Raw genomic sequence first — 13,676 nt, forward strand, 5'->3', positions numbered from 1 at the left:
TACCATAAAACTCGTAGAACACTACGAAAGAATATAAAACATGTAAAATAATTTTTTTTTAATTACTTTTTCCGTTGGATTTAAATTTGAACCATTATATATATATTACCTTTGGATTTTGATCAAATTAGATTTTAATCGTTGGATTCAATTAATTTATAAATATAAAACTAAAAAAAATATACATATATGATGAGCTAGCCCCACTAACCCAAAGAGGAATCCTAGGCTAAATTTGTCCCATAAATTAGTTTTAACTTATACTTGACTCAAGGATTGGAGCAAGTTAAGATAAGTTTAGAATCTAAAATTTGAATTTTACTCTAAAGATTGGAATTGGTCTTATGGTTGATTTGGGGGTGATAGCCAATAAATTGGTCTTATTGTTGATTTGGGGGTGACAGCCAATAAATTGGGCCGAATGGAAGTGTAATGTAATTCGGCTTTGTTCACTAAATATGGCCCAAATAAAATAACAATCAATTAAGTGAGAAAATGACCATTTAAGAAAATCCATTTAGAGTATAAGAGATTTGTACAAAATAATTAATAATTATCATCTGTAAGTATTTTATAACACAGCTCAAAAAAATTAATAACATATTTAACATAGGATTATTACATAAACACTTTAGAAATATAGGTCTTCATAGCTGGGTCACCAGTGTTGAAGGTGCCCACCCATGTGCAAAGAAGTATGCTGCATTGCAGACTTCCTAACAGAGTTCATTTAAACTTGTTTGGAAGCATTTATATAGAAAAAACTTTTACTTATAATTGTTCAATTAATATCAAACTCGTCGTAGATTCAAACCTAACTAGAATTTTTCATTTATTCGCGAAGAAGATTCAAATATAAGAATTTTCACCAAGAGACTGCAGTACTTGGTGACTCTTCTCCCTTGTTATTAAAGAGATTTATTTTTAGCACAACTTATGTTTCTTAATTTTATTTATTAAATCCAAAGGCTATTTTTTATCCGAATAAGCATTGAAACAAGAAAAATGCGGAAATCATTTTTAATGGGTACTTTCCAAAGCTAAACTTTATTTTTATTTTCATGTTTATTTTATTTGAAAATTCGAGTTTTTAGGAGTTTCAAAACCAAGTTGAATTTTTGTGTTTGTAAATCAAATTCAATTCAAGGTTATAAACATGTTTGTCAACCCTTCGTGAGTAATAATTATGAATTTAACTATTTTTTGGTGTGATCCGTGAAGTATATAAAAAATTTAATATTGTTCTAAATATTTCACCCCTGTAATAACCCTTAATCTGAAGGGAAATAATGAGATTTATAGTGGGATTTCTAGTAACTAGCATACATATACAATTCTAAATTTATATACATAAGCAACGGAAGCATATTATCACATATTAGTAAAGCTATAGTCATGCAAATCTCCTTCAAGAAGCATAGGTTCATGTATGATGCATTAAACAAAATATTGAAGAACAAAGTGAAAGTTGAGTTTTACACCTCTTGATCTAGATATTAGACCAAGGATGGACCATCTCCAAGCTCTTTGTTCTTGGAACTCCTTGAGTCTAGCCTCCCTCCTTGTTTCCTCCACCTTGATAGATTTGGAACTTCTTTGATTCTCCTCTAGTCTCCAAAGTAGAAGACCTCTAAAGATCCACACCCACTAGTGTAGTGAGATAGATGTTGGAATAACCAAAAGGAGAAGAGATGATTAGCTATTTCCCCTCTTGGTGGCCGGTTATGTATGTGTAGAGAGAGAGAGAGAGAGAGAGAGAGAGAGAGAGAGAGAGAGAGAGAGAGACTTATTTTTCTCTTGTTGAAAAGTTCACACAAAAAGCCCTAATGAAACTTTTCATTCAACTCTCTTTATAAAGGTAAAAGAAGTAAGTCAACTAATTGACTCTTTCTCTCTCTTCTTTCCTCATCTTTGGCCGGCCCCTTAGTGTAGGTTTGGACTTTGGGTTTTTATCATTTCAAGTCATCCTATGCTTGAATAAAAAGCCTTGGGCCTGACGGGCCCGAATGAACCCGAACTTTTCTTTAAGCCTGAAACGATCTTTCATCGCTTCTATGATTTCTTTAGACTTTCTAATTAATCATAGCACCTAATTAATCAAATTAATGAATTCCATCATCCTTTAGTTGTCTTACCACAAGAGTGTATTGGTATATAATTGTTTTAGGTTTTAATTAGCAAGGCAGTGAGGTGATTGGTACCAATCCAATTAATTTGTATTTATCCAATCACTCAGTGAATTAAAACTTACTTTTATTTCTCCTTCTTCTTTGATGACTACTTATTTAATCATCTAGAAGAACCCACAAGCCATGAGTGACATCTAACCATATATCATGGCTACCCAAGCTAATGTAGAATTTGGTCGGAGAACCTATTCAGTTGGAATTACAATATAATTCGATCATTCTCTAATACAATACTCACAATCACATTACTAGGATATGGATACTTAATGTCAAACCCCTAATGTGATTATACTAGTTATATGATTCAATTGGGTCGTATAGGAACGCATTCCATCATTATGCTCGATACTTCGGCTGAAGATTCCCGAATTATATCTTAGAGTATTCTTCCTCTTATAACGAGGATTAGAGATCCTTTGTTGATCATTCATATGTTTCTAAGAATAAATCACTGACCCCAACAATGCATAAAACACATCCAAGATGAGATGTGGTCACGTCTCATTATCAAATGATCATCAACGTATCCCCAAGACAACTATGATGTCTCATGTCAAATGATTACTTACATTATTCCAATCAGTAGAGTTACTTGCTTGACATGTGAGTAGACCTCTATGCAAGTACTCTCGTTTGATTGTGTTCAGTGAACTCATTCTCTTAATAAGCACCTACATACTTATCTTAGTGTCACTACACGAATGGCTTGAGACTTTCCATCCTTCCCATTTGAAGGGGACATAGTATGTACTGGTCTATGTATTGTCAGTGTCCCTCTGACAATCCTATGACCAGGAACCTTTTGGACATATGGTTATGTGAAGAAGGTCTCTACAGTCTAACATCATTAGATTACTTCTTCCATTGATCCATTATCCATGGATTCACTATTTTGGATGTATATCGTTTATTGAGATAGTCCTAATGAGTGACTTTGCCCTTTTGCTGTATTAGAGTTATCTACATATACAACCATTGTCCTGAAAGATTTCTTCTAAAGATTGATTTTCAAGGCATATCTCCAACATAATCCCCATATTAAATATGTTGCAAGTAGCCATCTAATACAGTAATGAAGAAGAGTGTTGTCATTGCACTACGACGACATGAATTCGAATCTTGTCGACTTCCTAATCTAACAAATTTATCGTTTGACAAAAAAAAATATTAAATACTTCATTATAAAAGTTTATAAACTAAATTACTATTTGGCATCGAGTATCTCTTCAGAGGACAAGGATTGTCTGCCCTCCATTTTTCCATGTCCTTTCATGCCCTCCTATTTTGTGTGATCACAGTTAAACCACGTTAACATTTTATATTATTTTTTTTATAAAGATAATAAAATAAAAATGAATAGTAATATAAAATTTTAACGTGACTTAACCGTAACCACATATACAGGAGGACGTAAAAGGTCATGGAAAAATGAAGGCAAACAATCCTTGTCCCTCTTCAGAAATCCCAAAAATCGCAATATTTACTGTTTGGCGTTGGTTAAAAATATTCATGTCTTTGTCTCCCGAAATCCCAAAAATCTCGGTTCAGACTTAAGAGAACCACCACCTCCTCCAGCACCACCATCTCGCCGCACCGACTCACTCACTCTTCAATCTCAGACGTCCAATTCTCCGGCCAACCAAATGGCTCATCCACCGTACGATCCCTACTATCTACAGCCGCAACCGCAACCACAACCACAGGACTACAGTGACCGGAGCGCGATCAACACGCTCTTCGTCTCCGGCCTCCCGGACGACGTCAAAGCGCGTGAGATTCACAACCTCTTCCGCCGGCGCCCGGGCTTCGACTCTTGCCAGCTCAAGTACACGGGTCGCGGCAACCAGGTAAAGCTTTTCCCGTTTGTCTACATCTCTGAATATTTCTGTTTCTGTTTATTTTTTCCAGGGAAAATTGAACGAAAATTTTGTTTATTTGTTTCAGGTCGTTGCTTTTGCTACGTTCTTCAATCACCAGTCAGCAATGGCAGCTCTGCATTCGTTAAATGTGAGCAAAAATAATAGCTTCAAATTTTTTTTCTTCATATATTTATGTGTGCATTTGCTATTTTATATGAGTAATTGAGCTTCTAATTAGGAATTTGTTAACATGAATCTTCTTTCTAATCTAATCTCTGTTAACAAAGTGTGTGTGTGTAATGCTGTTATACATGATTTCGGAGAAATTTGGGCGGAAAAAGGAGGATTTCCAGATTTTATTTTAGCGGTTTTTTAGTGTTTTCGAATTCCATGAGTTCTGATTTTTCGTTCTATTTAGATGTTGGTGTTGAATGTCAAAGTTTCGAGTCTGAAAGAGGACTGTATCTATGATTCTATGCCTTTCAATGATATGACAAATGTATGAAACTTGGGTTATAATTGGTGTTTTGTCTGAGTTTGTATTTCCTTTGATGCAATCACCAGGGTGTGAAATTTGATCCTCAAACTGGGTCCCTGCTGCATATTGAACTTGCCAGATCAAACTCAAGAAGGAAGCGTAAACCAGGTTGATTTTAGCGTGTGATATTTATTGATATTACAATTTTGCATTTTTTATCGGAGACAATATAGTGAGATTTTTTACCTTTTCATATTCGTAATTAGCATGCTATGTGAACAGGTAGTGGAGCTTATGTTGTTATAGATAAAAGAACTAAAAAAGAGGCTGATACCCAAGAAACGTCTAGTGATGATGGTAATGTGCTTTCTTCTTTTTGAATTTCATTTCCCCCATTATGTTTGTGATTGTTAGTAACTCCTGTTTTAGAAAACTTCTATTTCTTTTTCTCGTACGGTCTTAGATTTTTGTTATCTCTTACTTGTTCATGTGAATTGTGCATAACCAAAATTTCACAAGGGATAGGCATTGCCACCTGACCATGATCCTATGACTCACTTGTGCATGATGACATTTTTTGCACATTCAGGAGAAAGTGAATCTGATGAACCATCTGAAACTGACAAGCATGATTCTGGGGACAAGAGTGATCTAGCAACCACGAAGAGGTTGAAAGAGCTGGAGAAGTGCATATTTTTGTTACATTCTTCAATTGATATCCTGTACAGGACTGCAAATATAGCAGAAGTATTGCTTATCTTCTGATAGGAGCTGAGTCTATTTTCTTGTTGGTTATGTGCAGCGGTGAGACTGCGGTGGATTCTGAGAATGCTGTAGCTGCTGTAAATGTAAGTGAAATCTACGATAATGTTATAAACAAAACGGCTATCATTATGTTGTTGATAAGTCTTGTGATTTCTGTCTGTGTTAGTCAGACCACTACTACTCTTTACTTCCTAGCTTCTTGTCTCTACTGTTTGAAGCTTGAAGTGGAAGAATACTGGGTGAGATAAGCAAGCATGCAAAGATACACTAAGGGGCCATTTGCTAACCATTTCGGTTTTAGTTTTCACTTGTCACTTTATTTGAAAACTGAAATCTTGTTTGGTAACTACTTTCAGTTTTCAGTTTTCAGTTTTCAAAAAAATGAAAACTCAAAACCAAAAAGTGAAAACTCAAGGCCAAATGTTGCAAACTCAAGGAAGTAGTTACCAAACAAGATTTGAGTTTTTAGTTTTCAAAAAAAGTGAACTGAAAACTAAAAACTAAAAATGAAATTGTTATCAAACTGCCCCTAAATATTTGTTTTATGAGAACAAGATATATTCTATTATTTTATTCAGGCTTGTATCTTCTTCCTATGTACGAACCATCTTTAGCCGAAAGTCTGTTAAAACAATGTACTGCAGAGTTTAAGGATTTGCAAAGAAAGCCTGTGATATTTTGACAAAATTTGGAGTTTTTAATCTAAACTTGAAATTCGGAGTTTTAAATTTACACATTTGTACGAGTGCCATGTGAAAATAGATGCAGAACATTTACATAGGTAGGATTGTAAATGTAAACGTTTCCTATCTGGTTTCCTAATTGGTTGTGCAGGACCAACCTGAAAAGCATGTTGATGCAGGACAATGTTCTACTCTGTTCATTGCAAATCTAGGTCCAAATTGCACGGAAGATGAGTTGAAGCAAGTTCTATCTCAGTGAGTAGCTGCTATTCTTCTCCCGGATACTCTCACTTGTCGTTGTATTGAAAGGGACGGGGGAGATTTGGTTGAATAAACTTCTTATTAGTTGGCTCTCCTCAGACTATCTCCATATTTAAACTGCATAATCATCCTTTGAATAAATTACTGGAAAAATGATGACCTCAATTGGTGTCAGGTATACTGGATTCAACGTGATCAAACTGCGTGCTAAAGGTGGAATGCCAGTTGCATTTGCTGATTTTGAGGTACCCCATCCCTAATGCTGACATTTTCATTGTTCAATTACGACATTTGGGAAAGAGAAAAAGATTTGAACTTGGTACCTAGGAGCTTAATGCACATAGTATGAATGAATATGTTGGGTATTATTTTTCCTTCTTCAATATTTTATTAAAACAAAAACAAGGTATGCAATCAAAGGGTCGTTTTAGCACCAAAGCTAATGGTCTGAGTCTGGCTAAGTTCTTTATTCTCTGGCAGGAAATTGAACAAGCTAACAAAGCCATGGATGAACTTCGTGGAAGCTCGTTACCATCTTCAGACAGGGGCGGCATGCATATAGAGTATTCCCCCTCCTCTCATTTTCTATTATCCTCTGTGCAAAACAATCACATTATTAATTAATTTTTCATCTCCTCTAGATATGCAAGGTCTAAAATGAGGAAGTCGTAGAAGAAAAGGGACTGAGGTAAACAACAGTCAGGCAGGTTCAAGCATCCTGTTTTCGACCATACTGCATCAACCGCTGTTTTCTAAACCCAGCGTAGCTGTTACCGTGCTCCAAGTCCAACTTTAATTTTGAGTTTCAAACACTCCCAACATTGTAAGACTACACATGATTCTTCCTATTACAAATTTTGCAGATAGTTGTGACTTGAACTCATGCAGTGCGGTTACAATTTATGTTTTATCTGGCATATAAATAGAACCAACACCAGTTATAGGACTATGTTTAGAATCAGTGCTCGGCCGAGTTTCTCAATTTGCCCAAAAACATGCTCGTGGCGTCCGCGTCACGGTTAGGGATGGGCAACAGTTATGGCGGACGGGTGACCGCGGTTATTTACCTATAACTGTATACCCGTTGGGTAATTGCCTAAACGGTTATACTCATACCCATAACCGTTTATAAACGGTTAACCATACCCATAATCGTATACTCATTTAATCGTAACCATTTAATATCCGTTTACCCATTTATCATTTTTAACCCGTTTATCTTTTTTTTTTTTTTTTTTACCATTACCTCTTTTTCACCTGTCTATATATTTTTTAACAATTTGAAAATTAAAAAAAAAAATTGTCATAGGTACTCATAACCCATAACCGTTTATAACATATATAAAATAATTAGGTGCTAAGTATTATTGGATCGAGAACATGGTTTGTATTAGTTTTACATATATAAAATAATTCGGTAAACGGTTACCTGTTTATAACAGCGGTTAATACCTATAACCGTTTAATTTAAATGGACGGGTAACCGCGATTACCCGTAACCAATGGATATTTGCCCATCCCTAGACATACGGTTGAAGTGGTATTTTTCATTAGATTCACCAATAAAACTTGCTACTCTCTTCTTTTTACTATACAGAAGCACAACGCAGGTGCCATTAACCAAAATATCAAAGGAATATGGATTGCATTACAAAAAGGAGCTCACATATTTAGTCCACCAAATATGTGTATTTCTGGAAGGCGAGCGCTTTACAAATGGTTTTCTCATGGAGTCCGCCTTACTCTGTCCCTCTCCCTGAAACCTGGCCTTAAATTCTCACGAGAGAGCTTCTCGTACCCGTCCATCGCTTCGTCGAGTATAGGGCCGCTATGATGTTCCTTCTGCTGCTGCTGCTCTGACCAAAGTCGACCACTCCGGCATCCCACATCGTGACCATTCCGGCATCCTACATCGTACCCGGCCGTTGACATATAATTTGTATCCATCACCATGTCACCTTCTAGTATACGGAGAACCTTAAAGAACACGAAACAAACATGTGTCAAAACGTTCAAGATAAGTTGCCTACAAAGCAGAAGTAAGCTGGAAGTGGGAGTCTATTAGAACAAGTTGGGATGTCTTTTTTCCAGAGTTAACTCTTTACCTGAGACATGCGAGGCCTAGATTGAGGATCCCGCCGTATACATAGCGAAGCAGCGTGCAGCATGCAGTAAATCTCGTGTTCGGAATAGAAGTTGTCAAGTCTTGGGTCAATCAGTTCATCAATGGCATATTCTTCTAACAACGGCCGTGCCTGTGTTGGATCTAAAGTTTATAAGCAACAAACATCGGGCAACAGACTAGAACAAAATCGGTAAACATATGTATATTTACAACTTGCTTAATCGTACCCATTCAGTGAGACATTGCTGCCCCTTAGGCCGGTCAAGGTCCACAGCTTTTCGCCCTGTAACAAGTTCCACCAAGACCACCCCGAAGGAATAAACATCAGCCTTTTCTGTGATTTGACCACTCTGAGCATATTCAGGAGCCAAATATCTGCAACACAAAAGAACACACCAGACAATTGCAGAGCAGCATATAACAGAGTTGGATGGAAGGTCAAATCGCATTGGTAAAGCCTGTTAGTTGAGATTTACCCGAATGTTCCAATGACCCTCGTGTCCACACCCGTGTCCCCATCAGGCTGCCACCTTGCGAGGCCAAAATCCCCAACCTTGCAAGAAAAGTGAATAAAGTCAATAGTTTTATCTACTAACGAGCTAGCTAAATACACAATTCATGCATCTGCAAACAGCACTAAAAGGTTGCAGTACCAGTGGCTCAAAATCATGGGTGATGAGGATGTTGTTTGGCCGCATGTCACGGTGCACAATGCATCCCACTCTGCATTCTTCATGAAGATATCGTAGCCCTCGAGCTGCCCCTACAGCAATCTTTTGCCGTGCAGACCATTCTAAAGGCTCACAATGTCGCCCTGAAATAAACCCAGATCCATTGTGAGTCCGCAACATGGTTTCACATAAAATTAACAGCAAGTATCATTCAATACAGAATAAGTTTACCACTGCCAGAGAAAGATATATTACTGTATAGATGAGAATCTAATGACCCATTGCATATATATTCATAGACCAGCAATCTTCTTTTGTCCTCGATACAGAAGCCGACCAACATGACAACATTTCGATGCTGAGCACAGCTCAGGACTTCTACTTCTGAACAGAACTCCTGATCCCCCTGAGAACTAGCCAATTTATGTTGCTTGACAGCAACAGCCTGGCCATCTGGTAGCACCCCTCTGTGAACAGAACCAAACCCTCCTTCGGCCAAAAAATTGGCTTGCGAAAATCCTCCAGTAGCAAGCTCCAGCTCTGCATAGCTAAACCACCTTGGAGGTTTTCCAAAAACAGGTGCCTTGTGTTGGCATATTGAACATAATGGAGGAGGGCCTGGAGGAGCATTACTAGACAGTGAAATTGCTTCTCTCAGATTTCCGCTGAACTCCATGTCAACTCTAAAATTTCGCATTCCAATTCCAGCATCTTTATCAAGTTTTGAAAATTTCAGCAAATCCTTGGTAGTAGATGCTTTTGAATTATCGTTACTTCTGTGTGAGCTGTCTTCCATGTGTTGCGAGTATGGGCGATGAGAATTAAGAAATTCAGCTATCCATGGTTGGAACCTCAAACTTCTTGAAGAAGCTGATAAATGTTCACTGTCTGTGTCTGAACTACTGTCATCAAGAACCTTGTTTTCTTTATTAACTAACGATTCCTCTTTCTTCAGATCTTCATTTATTTCTGGAATGAAAAAAGGTGAAGTTCCTGGATCTGAACTTGACACTGATGAAGTTCCAGCCTCGGTGGCTGTAAATGGCGTCCCAAGCTCTGGACTACTAGTTGGAGTCACAACCAGCTCTCGAATGGAACTCAAAGAATCATTCTTCTGCTTGGCATGTTCATCAGACCCTGCACCATGCTCAGACAGCAAGGAACTGGCCAATTCAGGTTCCTTCTTAGATGATCCATTCAAATTCAAGCGAAGAACTTTTGGCTGGGAACGCTTCATTACCACAATGTTGCACTGCAGCTCTTCCATGCAGTGTTTTTCCTCATGTTTAAGATGTCTGTAAACATCACAAACACATTAATATTTAGGCAAAGGTATATAGTTTCAATGCAGGACACAATGATCCAAAGAACCCTGATCATAAAGTTGTAAACTACAAGCCTATTTGTGGAAAAGAAAAACAAATAGAGCATTACTTGTCTAGAACAACCCAACTGGCTTGAGCTTTTTTGACCTCGACCGCCACAGAACCAGAAGGTGATCCAGAAATAATTTTTATCTTGACATTTATCTGCAAAATAGAGTCAAACAAGGCATCAACATAAATGGAAATGTGCATTATGAATAATAATAATAATAACAATAATAATAGGTATCAAATATCAATGAACTTACCTTATTTGGATCATAAACTTCATGAAGCTGAAGGATCATCTGTGAGCAGGAATCTGATATATCGCACTTCAGCTCTGAGGTTGTTCCTGTATGAGACTTCCGGTGATTGGCGCAATCCCCTGCAAATCTTGGGAAGCCCCATAACTTTTTACCTGAAAATTGGGAAATATGAATAAGTTGTCAGCATAAAAATTTCAACAAGTAAACAATTACTAATATGGAAAAGATTTTCCGGAAATACTAAAGTGCAAGTGTGTTTTCACAGTAATTACTAGCGTTGTGATTGGAACAATTCAATCAAAACATCCTGATAACATCCTCAAATAACTCAAACAAATTCAAATTGCAGTGTAAGCTGTCGTCACAGAGTCGATAAGATATACAGCCAACCTCACCAACCAAGAAAACAATAAAAGTTGACTGATAAAAAAGAATGAGATACTACACAGTGCTAATTACAAGTCATCCAATTGTAATATCTTTAATTACATCATATAACAAAAAATTACAAGGGCAATAAACAAAGATTAACAACCCCCTTTAGAAAGTAGGATGGAACAAAAAGATGTGTGATCTTTTGCAAGGCAAAATTAAAGGGGGAACTATTAGGGTCTAGGCATTGAAGTAAAATACACCAATATTATGTATTCATTGAACACAAAAACAGGCAAAAATATCGAAAAGGAAAAGTAAAGATACCTGAACTTTGAGACGGCACAACCACAAGCAGTGTTATGCAGTCCCCGGGTTGAACAACATGAGTCAAGGCCCAGACCAGAGCAGTCTTAGGAACTTCCTTCGAGGCCTTAACCGCGACGACAACCTTCTCAGCGTCATCAGAGCCCTTCTCCTGCTTCCCCCGCTTCTGTTCTCGACTCATTGTCAAATTTTACACCACACTATCTTTGCAAAACCACCTTGCTCAAACTGTTCAATTCTCAAATGCCCTCAAACCACAAGCAAAGAAACACATCGAAACGAATATTTCCATAATTAGGCTGCCCCCCACTGTTCTAGATTCCGAGACATTGACTAACAGACATGCACCACCAGTCGCTCTAGCAGCTTAGCTGCTGTAGAACGTCAATTGAAAAGACCCTTTTACCCAATTCACCTAAATTCCCAAGAATCTAACTCAGAAACCCAGTTGGGATCCTCACTTTCTCAACCAGTGACGGTTTTGGACGAACACCCCCAGATTGGTATGTAAATTTTCTAGTTCTGGACACCCTTATGGCTCTGAAAGCAAGATATTGATTCTCTACGAAAAAAAAAAAGACAACCGTGCTTTGATTTTACACTTCCTGACGCCCAGCGACAATGAGAGAATCAATGCAGAATATGCAAAACGACACAGAGGTGTATAGTATCAGACTGCTTTCGATCCTTCAAATAATTGAGTAGTGAAACAAATGGAAAAAGTAAAAGCGGTCAAATGAGTCCCTCAAAGAAAAAGCTTCAGATTTTCAGATCCCACAGCATGAGGTACCCAAAAAGAACAATCAAATCACCAGCAGCACCGAATATGTAGCAGATTCTGTACAAAATCACACAATTATGGACCTGCAAAATGGTGGAATGGAGAGAAAATTAAGAAATATAAACTGAAGGTCCTGATAAAAAAATTTCTGTTGTTTTTCCTCTGTTTTCTCAGCAGCCAAACAAATATCAACAAAATTGAAGTATAAAATACTAATTTGTACCAGCTAACCATGAATATTTTAAGCCCAAATCAACAGAATATAAAATGCTTGAAATCTTCCCCAACCCACCACTCAACAAAACTCAGAAAGACCAAAACAAATCAACATTTTTTTAGAAAGCCCCATTAACGCCAAGACTAAACTGGAAGAAAATACGGCATTTACAACCAACCCTACCACCACGTGAAAACCATTAAAAATCCAGAAAATCTTCAAAAAAAAGCAGAGTTTCTATAACGACAATATATCTATATTCTTCTATAAGTACAATATATCTATTCTTCCACACTATGATACATATACATACATATGTATATACATACACACACATTTAAACCTTAAAAAGTGATTAAGATTAAACCCAGAAGCAAACAATTACGAAACCAAAAAAACCAGAAGCGAAAAACCATTACCAAATCCAATCCTTGATTTCTGGTCTTCCTTCACGGAAAGAGTAAAAAGAAAGGGGAAGTTTAGGGTTAGTGGGGATTGAAGAAGTGAGAGATACGGCATCAATGGTAATGCAGGAAAGGTTTCTGTGAAGGCAGTAAAAAAGTAGAATCAAAATCAATGAGAGAGAGGCTGGAGAGAGAGAGAGTCAATGAGTACAAATTTTTACTACAATGTTGAACAGCAGAAACAAAAAACACTCCAAAAGACCCACACAGAGTCTGAAAGAGAGAGCTTAGAGGTCAGAGAGTCAGAGACCGAGAGAGAGAAGAGAGAGAGGGGTCACTCTGTAGTTTTCAGCAGTAGATCGCCGTCGAGGAGTGCGCTCTGGAAAATGCCCCTGTTTGCTAGTCTTATTACAGGATTTGACCTTTTTGTATTATTGTTTGGGTATTTTTGAATTTGTATGGCAAAATATTTATGTTTGATAGACTAATTTTTTAAGTTATATTTACAAATTATGTTATATTTCAGCAATAAAAAATAAACATATTAATTAACATTTAAATAATAATTTCAATTATAAATAATTATGTTATATAATTTACAAAATATGATTACATAGATAATCTTACCATGACCAAAAAAGTAGAGTCTGGTTGCTTTTTACCTTTATAAACACGAATTGAAGCGGCACGCACAACAATGACATTGTTTAGGAGCACTTAATTTTCATTTCAAAAATGTGGTGACCCGCTTAGAGCACTTCCACCCAGGTGCAAATGTGCCAGCACCCAGTCAAAAAACCAAGCTGGGGTCAGTCCATTCACTCTAGCCCATAAACTTGTCTGGCACCCAACCCAAGCCAGGCAACAGACCAGCCCATTTTTGACAGACCCAGAGACCGGCCTATTTGGCT

General features: G+C 37.2%; 2 protein-coding genes across 8 annotated transcripts; one reads left to right on the forward strand and one right to left on the reverse strand.

Annotated features, from left to right (window-relative positions):
* The first annotated feature begins 2,662 nt into the window (after positions 1–2,662).
* Positions 2,663–7,114, forward strand: LOC103453553 (uncharacterized). 2 transcript variants are annotated; one of them, XM_008393092.3, is made up of 10 exons: positions 2,663–4,036; positions 4,134–4,196; positions 4,613–4,694; positions 4,809–4,883; positions 5,116–5,212; positions 5,329–5,374; positions 6,126–6,229; positions 6,411–6,480; positions 6,716–6,798; positions 6,877–7,114. In XM_008393092.3, the coding sequence occupies exons 1-10, from the start codon at positions 3,833–3,835 to the stop codon at positions 6,905–6,907; spliced, it is 855 nt and encodes a 284-aa protein (XP_008391314.1). In that variant the 5' UTR covers positions 2,663–3,832; the 3' UTR covers positions 6,908–7,114. The 2 variants fall into 2 exon arrangements, with proteins under 2 accessions (XP_008391314.1, XP_070660689.1); XM_070804588.1 differs by having other exon boundaries at positions 5,116–5,194.
* A 648-nt stretch (positions 7,115–7,762) lies between these two features.
* LOC103453552 (inactive protein kinase SELMODRAFT_444075) lies at positions 7,763–13,205 on the reverse strand. Of its 6 annotated transcripts, none has more exons than XM_008393091.4 (10): positions 12,781–13,205; positions 11,364–12,227; positions 10,665–10,816; positions 10,466–10,560; positions 9,287–10,326; positions 9,014–9,174; positions 8,837–8,913; positions 8,588–8,735; positions 8,341–8,490; positions 7,763–8,212 (listed from the first exon to the last, which is right to left on the reverse strand). In XM_008393091.4, the coding sequence occupies exons 2-10, from the start codon at positions 11,542–11,544 to the stop codon at positions 7,961–7,963; spliced, it is 2,256 nt and encodes a 751-aa protein (XP_008391313.1). In that variant the 5' UTR covers positions 11,545–12,227; positions 12,781–13,205; the 3' UTR covers positions 7,763–7,960. The 6 variants fall into 6 exon arrangements, with proteins under 6 accessions (XP_008391313.1, XP_008391311.1, XP_070660687.1 ...); XM_008393089.4 differs by having other exon boundaries at positions 9,263–10,326; positions 12,781–13,163; XM_070804586.1 differs by lacking the exon at positions 12,781–13,205 and adding an exon at positions 12,376–12,656.
* Positions 13,206–13,676: the final 471 nt, after the last annotated feature.

This window comes from Malus domestica, chromosome 09 (assembly GCF_042453785.1).
Source record: "Malus domestica chromosome 09, GDT2T_hap1".
NCBI lineage: Eukaryota > Viridiplantae > Streptophyta > Magnoliopsida > Rosales > Rosaceae > Malus > Malus domestica.

What these genes read in the sequence shown, in the direction of transcription:
- LOC103453553 (XM_008393092.3), top strand. Translation starts at nt 3,833, where the DNA reads ATGGCTCATCCACCGTACGATCCCTACTATCTACAGCCGCAACCGCAA. An exon ending in AGAAACGTCTAGTGATGATG is followed by an intron (nt 4,884 to 5,115) that starts GTAATGTGCTTT and finishes TTGCACATTCAG; the next exon opens with GAGAAAGTGAATCTGATGAA. An exon ending in AGGGGCGGCATGCATATAGA is followed by an intron (nt 6,799 to 6,876) that starts GTATTCCCCCTC and finishes CATCTCCTCTAG; the next exon opens with ATATGCAAGGTCTAAAATGA.
- LOC103453552 (XM_008393089.4), bottom strand. Translation starts at nt 11,544, where the DNA reads ATGAGTCGAGAACAGAAGCGGGGGAAGCAGGAGAAGGGCTCTGATGAC. An exon ending in AAGTTTATGATCCAAATAAG is followed by an intron (nt 10,561 to 10,664) that starts GTAAGTTCATTG and finishes TCTATTTTGCAG; the next exon opens with ATAAATGTCAAGATAAAAAT. An exon ending in TATATCTTTCTCTGGCAGTG is followed by an intron (nt 9,175 to 9,262) that starts GTAAACTTATTC and finishes GGTTTATTTCAG; the next exon opens with GGCGACATTGTGAGCCTTTA.